Source organism: Salvelinus alpinus, chromosome 15 (genome assembly GCF_045679555.1).
Source record: "Salvelinus alpinus chromosome 15, SLU_Salpinus.1, whole genome shotgun sequence".
NCBI lineage: Eukaryota > Metazoa > Chordata > Actinopteri > Salmoniformes > Salmonidae > Salvelinus > Salvelinus alpinus.
In genome coordinates this window covers 44,506,230-44,525,000 of record NC_092100.1, presented here as the reverse complement: position 1 = coordinate 44,525,000, position 18,771 = coordinate 44,506,230, and the positions used below count along the sequence as shown (strand labels likewise).

General features: G+C 41.3%; 1 protein-coding gene across 1 annotated transcript; it reads left to right on the top strand.

The window, feature by feature from the left end:
* Positions 1-961: 961 nt before the first annotated feature.
* Positions 962-3,271, top strand: LOC139540132 (caldesmon-like). The gene is made up of 4 exons (XM_071343714.1): positions 962-1,340; positions 1,506-1,599; positions 1,918-2,005; positions 2,253-3,271. The coding sequence occupies exons 1-4, from the start codon at positions 1,289-1,291 to the stop codon at positions 3,183-3,185; spliced, it is 1,167 nt and encodes a 388-aa protein (XP_071199815.1). The 5' UTR covers positions 962-1,288; the 3' UTR covers positions 3,186-3,271.
* Positions 3,272-18,771: the final 15,500 nt, after the last annotated feature.

Below are 18,771 nucleotides of genomic sequence, written 5' to 3'. Positions count from 1 at the left end.
CCAGAAAATGTATGTTAATTTCTCTACCATAAGCGCCTCCAACATCGTTTTAGAGTATTTGGTAGTACGTCCAACCGGCCTCACAACCGCAGACCACGTGTATGGCGTTGTGTGGGCGAGCGGTTTGCTGATGTCAATGTTGTGAACAGAGTGCCCCATGGTGGCGGTGGGGTTATGGTATGGGCAGGCATAAGCTACGGACAAAGAACACAATTACATTTTATCGATGGCAATTTGAATGCACAAAAAAACTATGACAAGATCCTGAGGCCTATCATGAGGCCCATTTTTTTATTAGGATCACCTGGCAGCGGCTACTCTTCCTGGGGTCCAAACAGGAAACAAAACAACAAATAAAATACATAATACATATAATATAATATACATAACACTACAAAATGTCCTGTTTCTGCCACACGCTTCAAAAACAGGAGATTGCTCCAGTCCTGTGAGCCAGGCCACTTACAGGTTTACTGTCTTTGGTGAAGACCATAAGTCGACTTCTCTTATAAGTGAGAATGAGAGATGACACTTGGAATCTAATGCAGTAAGCAAACAGTTTACTGACTTAATAAATTCACACATTTATCTCCAAAGCGTTCAGCCAGTGTATCCTCAATCAGACACTGGAACGCTCTGTTTGATATAGTATACATCTAACACTGAATTTTGTAATTGTATTGCACATTGCTTACTTTACAGTGTGCATTATATAATGTAAAATACAAAAATGTTATTATTGGGTTGTTCATAGGGCACAATTGAGGGATTTAACTTTTTTCTGTGGGTTTCACACTTTAATCGTAAAATGACAGTTCAGGGTAGTTGGCAATAGAATATGTTGAATGGCATAACCAAAGATTGTGTGGTACTGTAGGTTTAGTAATTGTTTGTGGCCTACCCTTTGGGACGTACACTACTGAGCATTCTAAAAGGAAGTATCGCGCACAACCAATTGAATTTGTCTATTTCTCGGCGCAGCCTTCTTCTCTACTAACGTTGTGAAAAACCCTCCTCCACACTTATCAAATAGGCTAGTTTCTGAGTCGAATTTATCCAGACTTTTTATTTGATTACACATCGGTCTGTAATCACAAACCAGTAAATCATTCATAGTAAGAAACGCCGTATATTGTTTCATTTAAATGTGGATTATATAAATAGAGCTCTTCACGAAGGAGGACGAGGGATCGAGGGACGCCGCCATATTTGCTCTTGCTAGCTAGTGCACTACAAGATACGGGCTTTGTTTCGAGTACCCTTCAATTTAGTACCCTTGTATTTGTTCATGATGGATGCGATGGATAAAAGACCTTTTGGTGCAGAATATAACTATAAAAGTAAGTGTTTGGTATTGTTAAAATTGAATGTCGTTTTCAAATATAATGTTAATATTGTTAATGCCATAATGTTAACCATATTATTTTGCGACGTCGCTGAGTTGGGGTCTGTCAAAGTTATGCGTGTGCTGATGGATTAACATTGTTGTGTTTTCCCCCAATAAGTGTCGGAAAATGACATATCCAGATTGATAAAATTGCGTGCAACGAATGACGCCATCTTCACTGGGAAGAGAAACTCTGCCATGCCTGCCTGGAGGTGAGTGAGAGTGATACAATGATGCACTACTAGTGAATGTTCTGTTTGTTGGTTTGATAATCCAGCACAATTTGTTTTGACTTTTATCTGTACCTCAAAATGAACCGTCACATGCCATTTGTTGACTGTAATTGATGTCTATGGAAAACATTTGATCCATTTAATTGATTCATCAATGTTGATTCACTGACTCACTGATGTGCTTTTACTAACAATGTTATTTGAAAAAGCCCTCCGCGAAGGTCATTGTATTAAGAGCTGGTTATGAAGATGAAACCCTATCTGTAGTATCTGACTTGTCTCACTTTGATTCTGCAGAGCAATGTTAGTAGAGTTGGGTCTCGAAGGAAAGCTTACAACCGGGCAATTGAAAAAGAAGTGGGAAAACCTTAAAAAGAAATATAAGGTAATGATTATGAATCCAATCCTTGGTCCTAGTGCAACATGTATTCTCTTTTGTTTGAATTCAGTCTCTTAAACACAGATTCCAGGCTTTTGTTCCAGTTAAGTACTAACCCGGTTCAACTAATCAAGGGCTCAATGATGTGTTGAATCAAGTGTGTCATAAGGCCTGCCTGGAACAAACTCCAGCAAACCCAATACCAATATAAAGCATTAATCTGATTGTACCCCTTGTCCCTTTTTCTGTGTAGGATTTTAAGTACCCTCCTCTTGGCATGGAGAAAGTCAATCCAATGTCCTGGCGTTGGTTTCACCTCATGGACGATGCCATCGAGGGCCGCCTAGCTGGGTCTGCCCGTATCCTAAACCCTTCACTGTTTGATTTTGGGGAAGTTGGGGACGTTTCATTTGCGTCCTCTCCCACTACCTCTCCCATAGCCAACAAGAGACTATGTATGAGGCCGGAGGGAGGTGAGGGAACAAACATTTTTGAGTTCTGGGCCAAGGCACAGCTGGGGGAGAGTGTTGGTGCTGCGAGCACGGTAGCAGATGGACAGGTGGCATACACAGATGCAGCTACAGAGGAGATCCGGAGGGCAGCGGTGGAGTGCGAGAGGGCCCTGCGAGAGGAGGGCAGGGGTGCAGCTCAGAATGAGAGGGCCGCGCCTGACAAGATGCCAGTGGGTGTGTACGGGAGGACCATGGCTGAGGATGTAGAGACCATAGCTGAAGACGGAAGAGCCATGTTGGTGAGAAACCCTGGCAGGAACATTGAGAGGGAGACTGCTGAACTAGAGAGGCAGATAGCAGATTTGGAGAAGGAGCGAGAAGTGTTAGAGAGGGAGCAGGCAGACTTTGACAGGGAGAGGTTGATACTGGACAGAGAGAGGGATGTGGTGAACAGAGAGAGGGTGGCTGTTGAACGAGGCAGAGCTTCACTAGACAAGGACAGAGCAGCGATGGACAGAGAGCGAGCAGCAATGGAACGGGAGCGAGCCATACTGGACAGGGATAGGGCGTCAATCGAGAGAGAGAGGGCAGAGCTGCAGAAAGAAAAGGAAGCCCTAATGAAAAGCAAGATTTCCAGGAACAACGGCTCCACTGATGTGGAACTGGACTCATCCACTGTAGAAAAAAGAGAGAAACTGCTTTCCATATTTGAGAGACTTGTTGATAAGCTGTGAAAGATGAACCATAAGTAAAAGTTGAATAGGTGAAGGATGTACTGTAGGTGAGAGTGCACACAAGTCATAAACAGGTTTCTATGTCATCAGTCCCCTATCATTTTGTGATCATTTTAGGTTAACCTGCACACACAGGGAGTGCAAAGTCATTCAATTGGTGCTGGCTGTAATGAGCATTGAGTGCGTCTGTGTGAGGTTGCACCCTGAAAGAGAAGCTGCTACAATGTTTATGTTGCGCTCATTTCATTTTTTTGCTTGCAGTGCGTATGTATAAATACCAGTCAAGTTTGGACACACCTACTCATTCAAGGGTTTTTCTTATTTTTTTATTTTCTACATTGTAGAATAATAGTGAAGACATCAACACTGAAATAACACATGGAATCATGTAGTAACCAAAAAAGTGCTAAACAAATCAAAATATATTTTTGATTCTTCAAAGTAGCCAGCCTTTGCCTTGATGACAGCTTTGCACACTTGGCATTCTCTCAACCAGCTTCACCTGGAATGCTTTTCCAATAGTCTTGAAGGAGTTCCCACATGCTGAGCACTTGCTGGCTGCTTTTTCTTCACTCTGGTCCAACTCATCCCAAACCACCTCAACTGGATTGAGGTCGGGTGATTGTGGAGTCCAGATTATCTGATACAGCACTCTTCTTCTTGGTCAAATAGCCCTTACTCAGCCTGGAGGTGTGTTATGGTTCATTGTCCTGTTGAAAAACAAATTATAGTCCCACTAAGCGCAAACTAGATGGGATGGCGTATTGCTGCAGAATGCTGTGGTAGCCATGCTGGTTAGGTGTGCCTTGAATTCTAAATAAATCACCGACAGTGTCACCAGCAAAGCACCATCACACCACCTTTATGCTTCACAGTGGGAACCACACAGGCAGCGATCATCCATTCACCTACTCTGCGTCTCACAAAGACACAGTGGTTGGAACCGAAAATCTCAAATTTGGACTCCTCAGACCAGAGGACAAATTTCCACCCGTCTAATGTCCATTGCTCGTGTTTCTTGGCCCAAGCAAGTCTCTTCTTCTTATTGGTGTCCTTTTAGGGGTGGCTTTTTTTCAGCAATTTGACCAAGAAGGCCTGATTCACGTAGTCTCCTATGAACAGTTGATGTTGAGATGTCTTTTACTTGAACTCTGTGAAGCATTTCTTTGGGCTGCAATCTGCGGTGCAGTCAACTGCTGATTTCTGAGGCTGGTAACGCGAACGTATCCTCTGCAGCAGAGGTAACTCTGGGTCTTTCTTTCCTGTGGCAGTCCTCATGAGAGCTAGTTTCATCATAGCGCTTGATGGTTTTTGCGACTGCACTTGAAGAAACATTCAAAGTTCTTGAAGTTTTCCACATTGACTGACCATGTTGTAAAGTAATGATGGACTGTGGTTTCTCTTTGCTTATTTGAGCTGTTCTTGCCATAATATGGACTTGGTCTTTTACCAACTAGGGCTATCTTATGTATACCACCCCTACCTTGTCACAACACACCCGATTGGCTCAAATGCATTAAGAAGGAAAAATTTCACAAATTAACTTTTAACATGGCACTCCTGTTTTAATTGAAATGCATTCTAGGTGACTACCTCATGAAGCTGGTTGAGAGAATGCCAAGAGTGTGTAAAGTTGTCATCAAGTCAATGGGTGGCTACTTTGAAGAATCTCAAATATGAAATATATTTTGATTTGTGTAACACTTTTTTTGGTAACATGATTTCATAGTTTTGATGTCTTCACTATTATTCTACAATGTAGGAAATAGTGGAAAAAAAAAAAAAACTGGAGTTGGAGTCCAAACCTTTGACTGGTACTGTATATACAGTGCATTCGGAAAGTATTCAGACACATTCGCTTTTTCCACATTTTGTTACCTTACAGCCTTATTATAAAATGGATTAAATAAAATAAAAAAATCCTCATCAATCTACACACAATACCCCCGAATGACAAAGCAAAAACAGGTTTTTAATAATGTTTGCTAATTTATTAAACATACAAAACAGATACCTTATTTACATAAGTATTCAGACCCTTTGCTATGAGACTCGCAATTGAGCTCAGGTGCATCCTGTTTACATTGATCATCCTTGAGATGTTTCTACAACTTGGAGTCCACCTGTGGTAAATACAAATCATGTCCAATCAATTGAAAAGGCACAGACCTGTCTATATAAGGTCCAACAGTTGACAATGCACGTCAGAGCAAAAGCCAAGCCATGAGGTAAAAATAATTGTCCGTAGAGCTCCGAGGCAGGATTGTGTCGAGGCACAGATCTGGGGAAGTGTGCCAACAAATGTCTGCAGCATTGAAGGTCCCCAAGAACACAGTGGGCTCCATCATTCTTAAATGGAAGAAGTTTGGAACCACCAAACTGATATCGGGGGAGAAGGGCCTTGGTCAGGGAGGTGACCAAGAACACGATGGTCACTCCGACAGAGGTCCTCTCTGGAGATGGGAGGACAACCATCTCTGCAGCACTCCACCAATCAGGCCTTTATGGTAGAGTGGCCAGACAGAAGCCACTCCTCAGTAAAAGGCACATGACAGCCTGCTTGGAGTTTGCCAAAAGGCACCTAAAGGACTCTCAGACCATGAGAAACATGATTCTCTGGTCTGATGAAACCAAGATTGAACTCTTTGGCCTAAATGCCAAGTTTTACATCTGGAGGAAACCTGGCACAATCCCTACGGTGAAGCATGGTGGTGGCAGCATCATGCTGTGGGGATGTTTTTCAGCGGCAGGGACTGGGAGACTAGTCAGGATTGAGGAAAAGATGAACAGAGCAAAGTACAGAAAGATTCTTGATGAAAACCTGCTCCAGAGCGCTCAGACTGGGGAAAAGGTTCACCTTCACAGGACAATGACCCTAAGCACAAAGCCAAGACAATGCGGGATTGGCTACAGGACAATTATCTTAATGTCCTTGAGTGGCCCAGCCAGAGCCCGGACTTGAACCTGATCGAACATTTCTGGAGAGCTTGAGAGGATCTGCAGAGAAGAATGGGGGAAACTCCCCAAATACAGCTGTGTCAAGCTTGAAGCGTCATACCCAAGAAGACGCAAGGCTGTAATCGCTGCTAAAGGTGCTTCAACAAAGTACTGAGGAAAGGGTCTTATGTAAATGTGATATTTCATATTTATTTTTTAAATACATTTGCAAAAAATTCTATAAACCTGTTTTTGCTTTGTCCATGGTGGGGTATTGTTTGTGTGTAGATTGATGAGGGAGAAAAACAATTTAATACATTTTAGAATAAGGCTGTAACGTAACAAAATGTGGATAGTCAAGGGGTATGAATACTTTCCGAATGCAGTGTGTGTGTATGTATACACACACACACACACACGTCATCCACACCACTTGATAGGCACCTCTATACAATACTATTTAAATATGTTTACACTAGCAGAAATTAGTCTCTGATCCCTAGGTGCATTTGTTAAAGTGCATTTGGCAATTATTTGTATGTTCTGTTCGACCTGCCAGAGTGCCCGTGTAATGCTATACTGATAATAAAGCCTACACCTTTTTTAGACGTTCTTCTAATTGTCATATACTGCTATTACTACCCATGTAATTACCCTGTACCAAGCTAGTAAATATAGTCATTTACAGTAAGCACTAGGCAACAGCCTATATTTACATACGTGGTACAATGTAATGTTCCTCTATATCACCTTGGAATAATACCACCCACTGACACCTTGTCAAAATGTTCTGGTAATTTCATTATTTACTTTTAAAGGGTGCTCGAATCTTGCAACGGGAAGGGATCACTGCCAATACTTCACGTTCCAACCAAGGTGTATGAATTGGGGAGCAAACGGGGAGAGAGAAATAAAGCTTTATTGCAAAAAGGAGAACCAACGCATTTTCGGCTTTTGGCTTTCAGGGTTTTTACGGTAATAAGTCATGAGGCTTTTAAAATGACCTCAGGGACCAATAAAGAATATGTTAATAAAAACGTGGTTGGTTAAAACAGTTGTAGCAAGATGAACCAATCGATTGTTATTAGCAAAGACTGACCAATAGATTGTGATAAAATGTTGAACCGACCAAGAGAACAGGTATATATGCTTTCAACATGTTCTATTGGTCAGTACAACAGTCTATGCTAATAACAATTGGTCCGTTGATTGGAGGCTTCCAAAGGTGTCCCGATCCCTGCAAAGGCTCACATTAGCTCCTGCCATTCAATCTGTACCGTGCCACCAGTCAACTCAACAAGGAAGTTCCTGTTGCCAGACTGGAAGAGATGATGGGTAGACTGGGCAGAGATTGAGGGTCGAGTGTGCTGATGTGTACCTGCTGTAACATGGTCCAAGGATATTCCAGCATGCGCGTGTCTTTATTCACTCCAATTGTCCAGTCATGTTTGAGGTGAGATAGTAGTGCCATGCAGGGGCACTGTGTTCTAGTACAGGCCCAAAGTTGGTGGTGTAGATGGTGACTAGGCCAGGTTTGGGAATGGAACCCATGATCCCCATGGGCGTGTTCTACCAACTGAGCCACAGAGAACCACAAAGAGTTTCTGGTTACCCTTTTCCACTCGTTGGTCCAGCTCAAGTCATCCTGGATCCCAGCAGTTTAATATCAGATGTTTGCAGAGTGTCCCATTTAGTTACAAGGGTTCCAAAGGGGATGGGTTATTTGTAAAGCAAACATGCATTGCTTTGCACTTGTTTGGGTTGAGCTGTGTGGAGTGCTCATCTACCTATGAGCACAACTTTTCTAGACCATGTTGAAGGCTGGAAAGCTGCCCCACTCTAATGCACTCTGCAATGTTCATGTCATCAATATATGTCCACCTGTGAGCGAACTTCTGAAGTGCGCTGTGGATGAGGGCCAGGAAGATAAGGGGTCCAAGAATTGGACCTTGAGTCACTCCACAGGTCAGATGTTGCCATGGTGAAAGGGTGCCTTAGTACCTCACTCTCTGCTTCCTTTTGGAGATGAAGCTACAGCCCAGAGGAAAGGGGCTCTGACTCCTAGCTGAATCAGGCACTTTGTTACCACTGTATTATACATTTTGATGAAGGCTTAAGCAAAATCTGCTGTTATTATAGTGCATATATAATGGTCTTACTTGCATCAGTGGATTTTACATAATGTATAGGAGGCTGACCAAGACATCTGTCGTCGACCTGCCCTTTTTGCATCCAAACTGTCTTGGGTCAAGCTTGTGGCCGATGTCCTCTATTATCCGATCGATGGCAAAACTGTCAGCCACCTTAGCTCTAGTATTCCAGACTTGTTCCAGTGTTCTACAGATGTAATGGCTGTAGACCCATTCAGACTGTGTTCATGATGTTTCTTAATTATATTTACTTCTGTCTCCAAGACGGTCAAATTCTGACCGAGAAATGAGAGCTGTAAACAGTGGATGTTCCAATTCCCACGCTGGCAGTCCATTGAAAAAAAAGAAGGTAAATGGCATTATGACCATTACAATTCCACAGTAGCAGTACAATATTATTTTGTTATTTGACAGATATAGTGACAATATAGGTCTTTTAAAGAATAATCATCATTTAAGTATAACAAATCATTTGACCTTATCTAAGAGTATGTTTAAATAGAATATAGCCTATATTTGTGACTTTATAAGTGTATTTAGATCACATCGATAAAAAGACAGCATATCTTTTGGTTTACTGAATGATTTATGTTACCACCATAACTGCATGGCGGTGTAGGGAGAGTTAGGAGAGGTGTGGCCATTCACCTCTTGTGAATGCCACTTGGGTTCACTTCCCTACAAAAGGGATTGAACCCACATGGAGCCATGCAGGTATGTTATTAACAATCATTAGATACACATTTCACATGGAAAGTGAAGTCAACATAACTTAGTAATATTTTGCCCAAATAATATATGTTCTACCCAAATAAATGCTATAATAAATTGTGAATTGAAATTACTTTCTTTTGTAGTTGTTCATACTGCAATGTTTGATCTGTTCATGTTATTTTGTTAATCCAAGCATTGTTCATGATAAACAGTGTCTTTTGAAGTAACATTTTTACAGTTTTTGGTTAAGTAGAAAGGAATAGCATTCACACATTTCTACAAGTACTCCAAATGAAGGTATGATCATTGCTGGGATGAGGGTTTAGGGTGTAATAATAGAGACAGTTTTCTGTCATGGTAGGGCAGCATGCGTCACGTGTCTCCATGACCCTGTAGGCTTAACCCTCAATGCTGTTGAGGCTCTATGCTCCACTAGGAGCTAAAATTAGTTGGGGCATGGACTCTACTAGGTGTCAAAAGCGCTCCACAGGGATGCTGGATGTCCTTTGGGTGGTGGATCATTCTTGATACACACAGGAAACTGTTGAGTGTGGAAAAACCAAGCGGCATTGCAGTTCTTGACCCAAACCGGTGCGCCTGGCACCTACTACCATACCCCGTTCGAAGGCACTTAAATATTTTGTCTTGCCAATTCACCCTCTGAATGCCACACATACACAATCCATGTCTCAAGGCTTAAAAATCATCCTTTAACCTGTCTTCTCCCCTTCATCTACACTGATTGAAGTGGATTTAACCAGTGACCTCAATAAGGGAGGATAGCTTCACCTAGATTCACCTGGTCAGCAGTATATGCCAGGGAAAGAGCTGTTCATAATGTGTTGTGTACTCAGTGTATATGACTTTACAAATGTCAAGTTTATTCAAATTACAGCTTAAATACTTTTTTCCCTTAATGGACCTGTCTGTACACACTCAGGGTGTACAACTGATATTTAAAGCATTTGGCACAATGGCTGTGTAAATATGTTGTGCCAAACAACTTATGAGCGTGTATGTGGACAATATGTGTTTGTTTTTCAGGTTGAGGTTGCCCTCCATCCAGCCCTCCTCAAGAGTAGGAGTGAGGAGAATGATATCAAGTCAAATGTGTGTATTTACAGGTATGTTACTTCAATATGAACAAATCTAAAGTCAGATGTGTCTTCTACATAAACGTTTCATTTCATTGATTGGACCATGGGAAAGGTAGGTATCCATAAACCATGTTATAAACTGATTGACCTCATAAACCATATAAACAAGTGTGCGTGTGTGAAAACAGTTCATATACTGTATGAAAAACTACCTGATTAAATAAAAACTATTTTATGAAACCCTTGACTAAGACTGATGAATCCCTGAAAGTCAAAATAGCATGAGAAAAATATATTGTTCCTTCATAGACCGATTGCTTTGTGAGGTTGAACCAACCTTTTGTTGGTGTCTCCATATTCTCAGAAAGAGGAAAATTGGCAAATCTGAATAGCTAAGTCCTGACAAAATACTTACTCTATAGGCTGTGGTCTACATCCTGGGGTTTACCAAGGACCTCCAGTATTACTGTCATCACCACAGCAGCCAGATAACTGCCAATGCAAGACTCCAAGCCAAACATACTGCAAGCCAAATATGTTGAATAGCAGGTTTATTTATAGGGTAACAGTCATCATGACTCCCTAATGGATTACAATGAAAACTTTCTAGACTGACATGGGACACTTTTATCCAAAGATGAATGGCTTTAAACAGCCTTTTTCTCATGATGTATAGTATGTGTCATAAGTAAAGTTGGGAACCACTATGTCATATCTCATAACATGTTTAAAAATCATGTGACACCTGTCCTTATTCTCATTACATAAAGGGCTGTGAAAAAAATGAACACTATATTTTAGGATGTAAACCAAACCAGAGATATCAATCACTGTTGGTCCATCCTGTTCTGATCTAATGAGATGGATGTAATGGAGGACAGAAACATGCAGCTGGGCACCTCCCTGAAGACCACTACTGAATTGGGGGTAGGTTGGAGTACATTCATTTTTCACGGTTTAGGCATGATATTCCATGTCAGACTCATCAATGCCACTTTTCTTAACATATTAGACCCCGAAGGTTGTTAATTAACCCATTTTAAGCTCATATAACTTGAAATATTTTGATAGAGGGCTGAAAACCCATTCGGCTGAGGTTACAACTGACAATTCCTCACTATATCACCTCTTACACAGATCAGGGTATGTATTCCATGTCAGACTTTTCAATGCCACTTTATTTGCACCACTTTAACATCTTAGACCCCAAATGTTCGCAGGGCAAGCTGTTTCTCGTACTACATTAAAATAATGGACAAAAAAATAGGGTGGTGTAAATATTTTTTTTAATGAGTAGTCTTGAGCGAATAACATGAAATCCCACTTTTGTATGTGCAATAGGTTATGAAAAGTAGCAATTTAACATGACCTTATGGTAAGAGCAAGAGTGACAGATGTAATGATGATGTGAGACAAGACGATTGGATTATTATTTACATCATTTAATTCAAGTGCTGAAAAAAAAATATGAATGAAGAAAAGATCCACGGAATGGTGATCCAAAACGGAATGTTACTTGGTTGTATCTAAGTTACACGATGAAAAACATATGCATATTTGGCTTTGTATTCAGACACATCATTCCCTGCTCTTAAGCAAGAGGCCTGTGCTCATTACATCTTCCATGGTCTTAATGACTTAAATAGATCAAGTTTTGACCAGTTCAAAGCTAGGCTGAAACTCTCCCCCAAAAGAGTCTATCAACAGGATCATATTGCCCTGTCAGGTTAGAATGTGGTTTAAACATCAAGGAGTAAAACTGTGGGTTAAATGAGACCTCTGTGGTAGTGGCGATTTTAGCATGTAAATCTTGGTGGGGCAAACAAAAAAATTATATTTTTTAGATACATGCCAGCAAACCCACTATACAACACAAATACATTAATTGCACTATAACGGTGACAAACGGTGCCCACACACTGTTAGGGCCTACATAAAGCTGTCCCAAAGGCAGAGTCCCAATAGCAGCTCCAACACCTTACCATTGGTACTCCTGGATATCAGCGGAGCCTTGTCTGGCATCGAAACAGTTTATTCAGCCTCATTTACTGCCTTTAAAAAAACATAGCTGATATGGCTGACTTACTTTAACAAATGTGGTTTCTACTGACAATTGAGATGTACAAATTATGGCCTAAGGGGACGACAAGCGGATAAGAGGCAATCCGTAATTTTGATTAAGACATTAATGAGCGAGCTACGACGGATGTAGTCAATATAACTATTTGTTCAGCACTTTTGAAATGTATAGCGACAGAATTCAGAACACGGGCCATTCTTACAGTATTCTCCCTGTACACCAAGTCAGAACCATCGGATAAATAAAGGGGGCATATAAGCAGACAATGAAAACTCTTAAAATATTTGATTATTACATTTCTCTAAAACAGGCTATAGGCTACATGTGCACCACCAAGTCAGAACAGTAGGCAAAATTAAGAGGGGAAAATATACCAAATTATTAGGGTGAGGCACATGGGCTACTAAAGGGCTACTAACAGCTTACTACACAACATACACTTAGTATTACTTTCTTAGATATAGTAAACATTTCTCTCTGGCATATTACAGACTCACCTTGTTGTGCTGTGCTCACTTGAACAGGAAGGTGGCGCGGCGGGTCCTTCATGGGCAAATTTTGTCATCAAACTTCGTCATCAAAGTCTGGCATTCTCAGGATGTGGTGTTTAAGACAACTGGGACTATGAAAAAAACAGGGTCGAAACACACACACACACACACACACACACACACACACACACACACACACGATAACATACACATGGATTTAGTACTGTAGATATGTGGTAGTGGTGGAGGAAGGGCCTGAGGGCACACAGTGTGTTGTGAAATCTGTGAATGTATCGTAATGCTTTAAAATTGTATAAACTGCCTTAATTTTGCTGGACCCCAGGAAGAGTAGCTGCTGCTTTGGCAGCAGCTAATGGGGATCCATAATAAATACAAATACACTGAATAGCAGGCTAGTGATTGCTTTACAATGCTTGCAATATAGCCACTGATTCCTTCCAAACCATTCTTTGTTGAATTTGCGATTTCCAACTTGTTGTGTAATGTTTATGGCCGATGAGCACCTCTGTAATTTCTCTTCATTATTTCTCTTCATATGACAAGGATTACAAAGGATTTGCCAGTAGATTGTCAACTTGAGTCATGACTGCTACCTTGCTAGCTAAGATTTTGAAAGTATGACGTTGACATGATCAGTCCAATCAAAGCTGCTGTAGATATAACGTGATTTGATGTCATTTTATCTGTGGCCAATGACCTTGAGCCTTCTTGGATGGGCACGTCTAATGTAACTCTATGGCAGCACCCAAGGGGATTGAATTTTTTATCTCTACCCTTATATTTGGCGGTGACGTAGTGTCTCCATGAGTGACAGAACAATGAGCCAATTACAGAGTAACTAGAGAACATTACCAACCCCTAATCTCTGTATTTTCTTGTTTGTTTGTTTTACATTGTTTGCAAACTGATATGTGACATGTATATGTGACAATGCCAAAATAACATGCAAAACATGTATTTATTTTTGCTAGAAAAGTGTGGTCGAAATGACGGGTCGCCACTGCTCTGTGGGTTAACTGAGACCTGCCTTGCATGTAACTCTATCTCTCGTGAGGTATTAGCTACAGTATCTACTGTACAGAAACTATTCCACAATGGGTGGTACCATATACACGTAGTTCTGCAGTAGACTTATGCTATAAAAACATCTGCTGCCAGTCAACATGCATGAGGACCTGTCCTCTGATCATGCAGGTAACATCAGTGGATCAATCCTCTATACGTTGTCAAGGGGGAAGAATAATGACAATGAAAAAAACAGCATGTACAGAAATATAGAGATTACATATTTTTTTTTAAACATGAGTAAAAACACTGTCCAAGCTCTGTCCCAATCCCAAACTAATATCACCCAGGAATACACTGGGTACGACACCTCTCCTTCAGTTCTCCACCTTTCCTTTCCTCTCTTCTTCTCTCCACTCTCATCCCAACCTAGGTCTAGTGACCTTCTCTGTTCGCAATGGCATCAGTGACGGAACTAGAGTTTTATACATGGGGTGGCCAAGGTTACTTCAGGGGGTCCATAGACCACGACAGAAAATGTGTGTATAACCCTAACCTGGCATCTAAGGAGCATGAATGAATCCTATGATTGTTGGAGGTAGAAGTGGTAGAAGTGATAATAGAGGTAAAAGTGATAATTCACTGAACCCGGAGTTCTTCAATGTGACAGATAGTGTGGTCCAAAAGGGTTACTTCACTAGAATTCTTTAACATACTATGAATAGTCCGTGTGTCTACCTCGGAACTGCAGCTCAATTTCTTTCTCTCTCTCACACACACACTGTACTCACATACTGGAGAGACTTGGGTCACTCCAGGGACCACCTAAGTGCCAAATTATCATAGGTAGATTTAAAACTGCATAATTCTGAGGTTCTGGTGAGAACTGGCTAAATGTTTCACAAACTCATCCATGTTGAGGGAGCGTGCCTCCTTAACTCAACAGAGAATTTCGAGGTGACAACCTGTCATCAACCAATGTTGTTCTAAGGTGGGTTTTAATCAGTTTTAAAGCTGAGAAGCTTCTCTCGCAAGAAGCACTGCTGACTGGTGTAACAACAGAAATCTTACGTCGAAATAGCTCTTGGAACACCTCTTTATAAGGTTCTAGAAACACAACAAAGTCAAGGAGAGTAGACGGTCTGTCCCTTCCACTTTTCTCTCTCCTATCAAGAAGCCGCTTGGTTTGATGAACCTCATGTTTGAGGTCCTCTAAATCTGACTCAAAGGTCGGAGCAAAGGCAAACAGAGGCTCCTCATTCATGTATGTTGTACTCTTTGGGTTAAGAGACTGGACCTCTTGCATTATCTCGCAATTCTTCTTTGAAAAACGCCTCTGCAGCTCAGCTGTGAGACTGTCAAGCACCTGATAAAAGATAGCTCTTTGGAAGCTCTCACCATCACTTTGGTCACAATTTTTCTGTCCTACAGTGCTCATCATCAATGAGTCGTGAAATCTTAAGCTTGTTTTAGGCTGTCTTTTACACACTGTTTGTACACTTATTTTTTACAGTGCTCTGCAATCTCTTCAACCTTTTTCCATAGTTCTCCAAAGTAACCCTCACTTCTGTAGTCCTGTAATGTGTCCGTTAGGGCACCTACTAGATCCACAGCCCTTGCTAGGTCAAGAGAGATTGATTGGAGCATGTCAGAAAGACATTTGGCATCACCAAGCACTTTACAAAAGGTAACCAAAAGCCCTATGAAATGTAAATCTATCTGAGAAAGAAGGCCCCTTGCCTCCACTGATCTATCACCACTATTTTCAAGTGTGATATGTCTCCTGTCTCAGCCTCCAGTATTTATGCTACAGTAGTTTGTGTCGGGGGGCTAGGATCAGTCTGTTATATCTGGAGCATTTCTCCTGTCTTATTCGGTGTCCTGTGTGAATTTAAGTATGCTCTCTCTAATTCTCTCTCTCTTTCTTTCTCTCGGAGGACCTGAGCCCTAGGACCATGCCTCAGGAATACCTGGCCTGATGACTCCTTGCTGTCCCCAGTCCACCTGGCCATGCTGCTGCTCCAGTTTCAACTGTTCTGCCTGCGGCTATGGAACCCTGACCTGTTCACCGGGCGTGCTACCTGTCCCAGACCTGCTGTTTTCAACTCTCTAAAGACAGCAGGAGCTGTAGAGATACTCTGAATGATCGGCTATGAAAAGCCAACTGACATTTACTCCTGAGGTGCTGACCTGTTGCACCCTCGACAACCACTGTGATTATTATTATTTGACCCTGCTGGTCGTCTATGAATATTTGAACATCTTGGCCATGATCTGTTATAATCTCCCCCTGGCACAGCCAGAAGAGCACTGGCCACCCCTCATAGCCTGGTTCCTCTCTAGGTTTCTTCCTAGGTGCTGGCCTTTCTGGGGAGTTTTTCCTAGCCACCGTGCTTCTACACCTGTATTGCTTGCCATTTGGGGCTTTAGGCTGGGTTTCTGTACAGCACTTTGTGACATCAGCTGATGTAAGAAGGGCTTTATAAATACATTTGATTGATATCCTGTAGCACTCTCAGAACTGATGGAAGCCTGTCACTCTGATTATGGCATGCCATGTATCTGCATGCCCACTTTACATCTGCAAGTCTCTGTAGTTCCCTGGGCTGCTGCTGTGGATACAGCTCTTTCTGAACCGCAAGCCACTTGAGATGAATGTACGAGCCAGATACAAAGTTATAAAGCTTCTGCAGGAGAGAAAAACAGTGAACTGCCTCAGGCACTGATTTTACAGCATCGACAACAACCAAATTCAAACAATGTACATTACAGTGCACATAAAATGCTAATCTTGCACAGTTTTTAATCCGTGCAGACACACCAGAATGCTTTCCGCTCATGACGGATGCGCCCCACAAGATTATAGTAGTCTATAATAGTAGTCTAGACCATGTTTTTCAAGGCAATCAATTATCCTTTTTGTGAGACCTGCTGAATCTAAGCTTTCAGCTGACTGAAAGTGTAAAAAGCTTTTGTGGATGGCCCCGTTGTAATAGTACCTCACAACTAAATAAATGTTTTATTTTTTCTTAAAAAATTTGGCTTAATCTGAAATTACACTAAAAATATTACTTTCTTTTACTTCTCTTATTATTTCACTTTGTATCATCTCAGCTCAGCCCTCAAGAACTTTATTCTGGATTTGGTGGCTTGTGTACTTAGCATTGCCACATGCATTCATCCTTTTCTCTATGAGAGGGTCATGCGTTGCTATTTCTTCTAAGATTGTCAAAAAATTACCATTGTGAGAGTCATTAGACTCTCGATGACCTCTCTGAGCTATATTTTGTGTGGCAGTTAATAGGAGCACATCTGCAATTGTTTTAATGTAAGTACAGTTTTCCTCCACTTTCTTTTCCGGTCCTCATTTATAACATCTAACATTGAGTTGCTGTCAATAGCCCTTTTATGCTGATTCCAAGCATACGGAGCATTGATATGATGCTCTGCCTTCGAATGGAGCTTACACCCAGAATCTTTAAACAGCGCCTTTTTCCAGTTACAAAAACCTGACTGATGCGAAGGCAGATTCAGGTGTATTGGGCAGAGAAAAATGCCTACAGGCGAAACAATAAGTTGAATGTTGACTTAGAATATTCAAGCCATGATTTGTCCTTATACCAGGAGCTGTTGAAAGCCCATTTCCTACTACCATGCTGAGTTCTGGGAAATGTTTTCAAACACGGCTGTACAGGACCCTCTTCTCTGGATCTTGAAATGTCTGAAATACATGTTAAATAATGTCATATCTCTATGGAAATGTATAATTAAAGGATCCACAAGATTAGATACTAACAGCTGCTAACTAAAATGTGTAGTGTAAAGTATAGGTCTGGCCTACCATTGGGTCCTTTTGGAACAGCATATCTGGTGCTTGATGCAGTTGGGAGGGGCTCAATGAAATCTCCTGGCAGCTCTGGCTCACTGTCTGGCTCAGAGCTAGAGGTCTCTGTATCATCCCTTGATACATCTATTACATTAAAATAACACAAGAACCATTAGTGTATTATCACAATAAAAATGCCATAGCCATCAAAACAAGAACACACATGAATCAACAACCAACACTTTAAAGTGAGACTTAATCTGACAATAATTTATTACAAACTGAAGCTAAACTTAAATTCTGAACTGGGCATGTGACTGACTGCCTGGTTGATGGTCTGACCTGGTGGTGGTAGACTGGGTCCTTGTGAAGTCTGACCACACTGACTAGCCTCAGGTAGGGAGCTGCTCTGGGGTCCGGTGGTGATGCAAGGGCTGGGGTCTGTTTGCACCTGATCTGCCTGTTTGTGCTTCTTTAAAAATAAGTCTGATAGCTTTCTTTTCATGTTTAATTGACCCTATGCAAAATTAAGACAGTCTATGGTTACATCTAAGCATCCAATTACCCACATTTTAGTCCAATCTCAATCTTAATTACAAATCCCCATTATCATAACTGTACCTTAAAATCAACTACCAACCTAAGTTACTAGTTAGATCATGGCTAGCCCTACTCTGCAGTAACCGAGGTAAAGACAGTTTCAGGTTGGATATTCGACAGATATTCACCTGTAGTTTTCCTTACGTCCACCAACAGCCGTTAGGGACCGTCAACATAGTGACAAATCACATTTTTCAAATTTCAATCGCTCTAGCCATTACTCCAAACACTTTCAAAACTGGTTGTAGCTAACCCGATGGCATAGACACACATTGCACACCCTTTAGTTTGTCCCTTTTTATCTCACATGGTTTTACACTAATCTTTCCAAATGTATAATTTCAATAGCTCCTTGGTCATGTGATCTGGTGACTTCAAACAAGGTTCAGAATGTCCACTGACTACCCTTCTATATTGCACATCCCTTAGTTTGTCCATTTTTATCTCACATGGTTTTACACACATTTTTCAAAATGTAGAATTTCAATAGCTCCTTGGTCATGTTACTTCAAATAAGGTTCAGAATGTCCACTGACTACCCTTCTACATTGCACACCCTTTAGTTTGTTTTGTTCCCCGAGCCACTTAGTTATCACTTTTGCCTTATGGCAAGGTGCTCCATCATGCTGGAAAAGGCATTGTTCGTCACCAAACTGTTCCTGGAT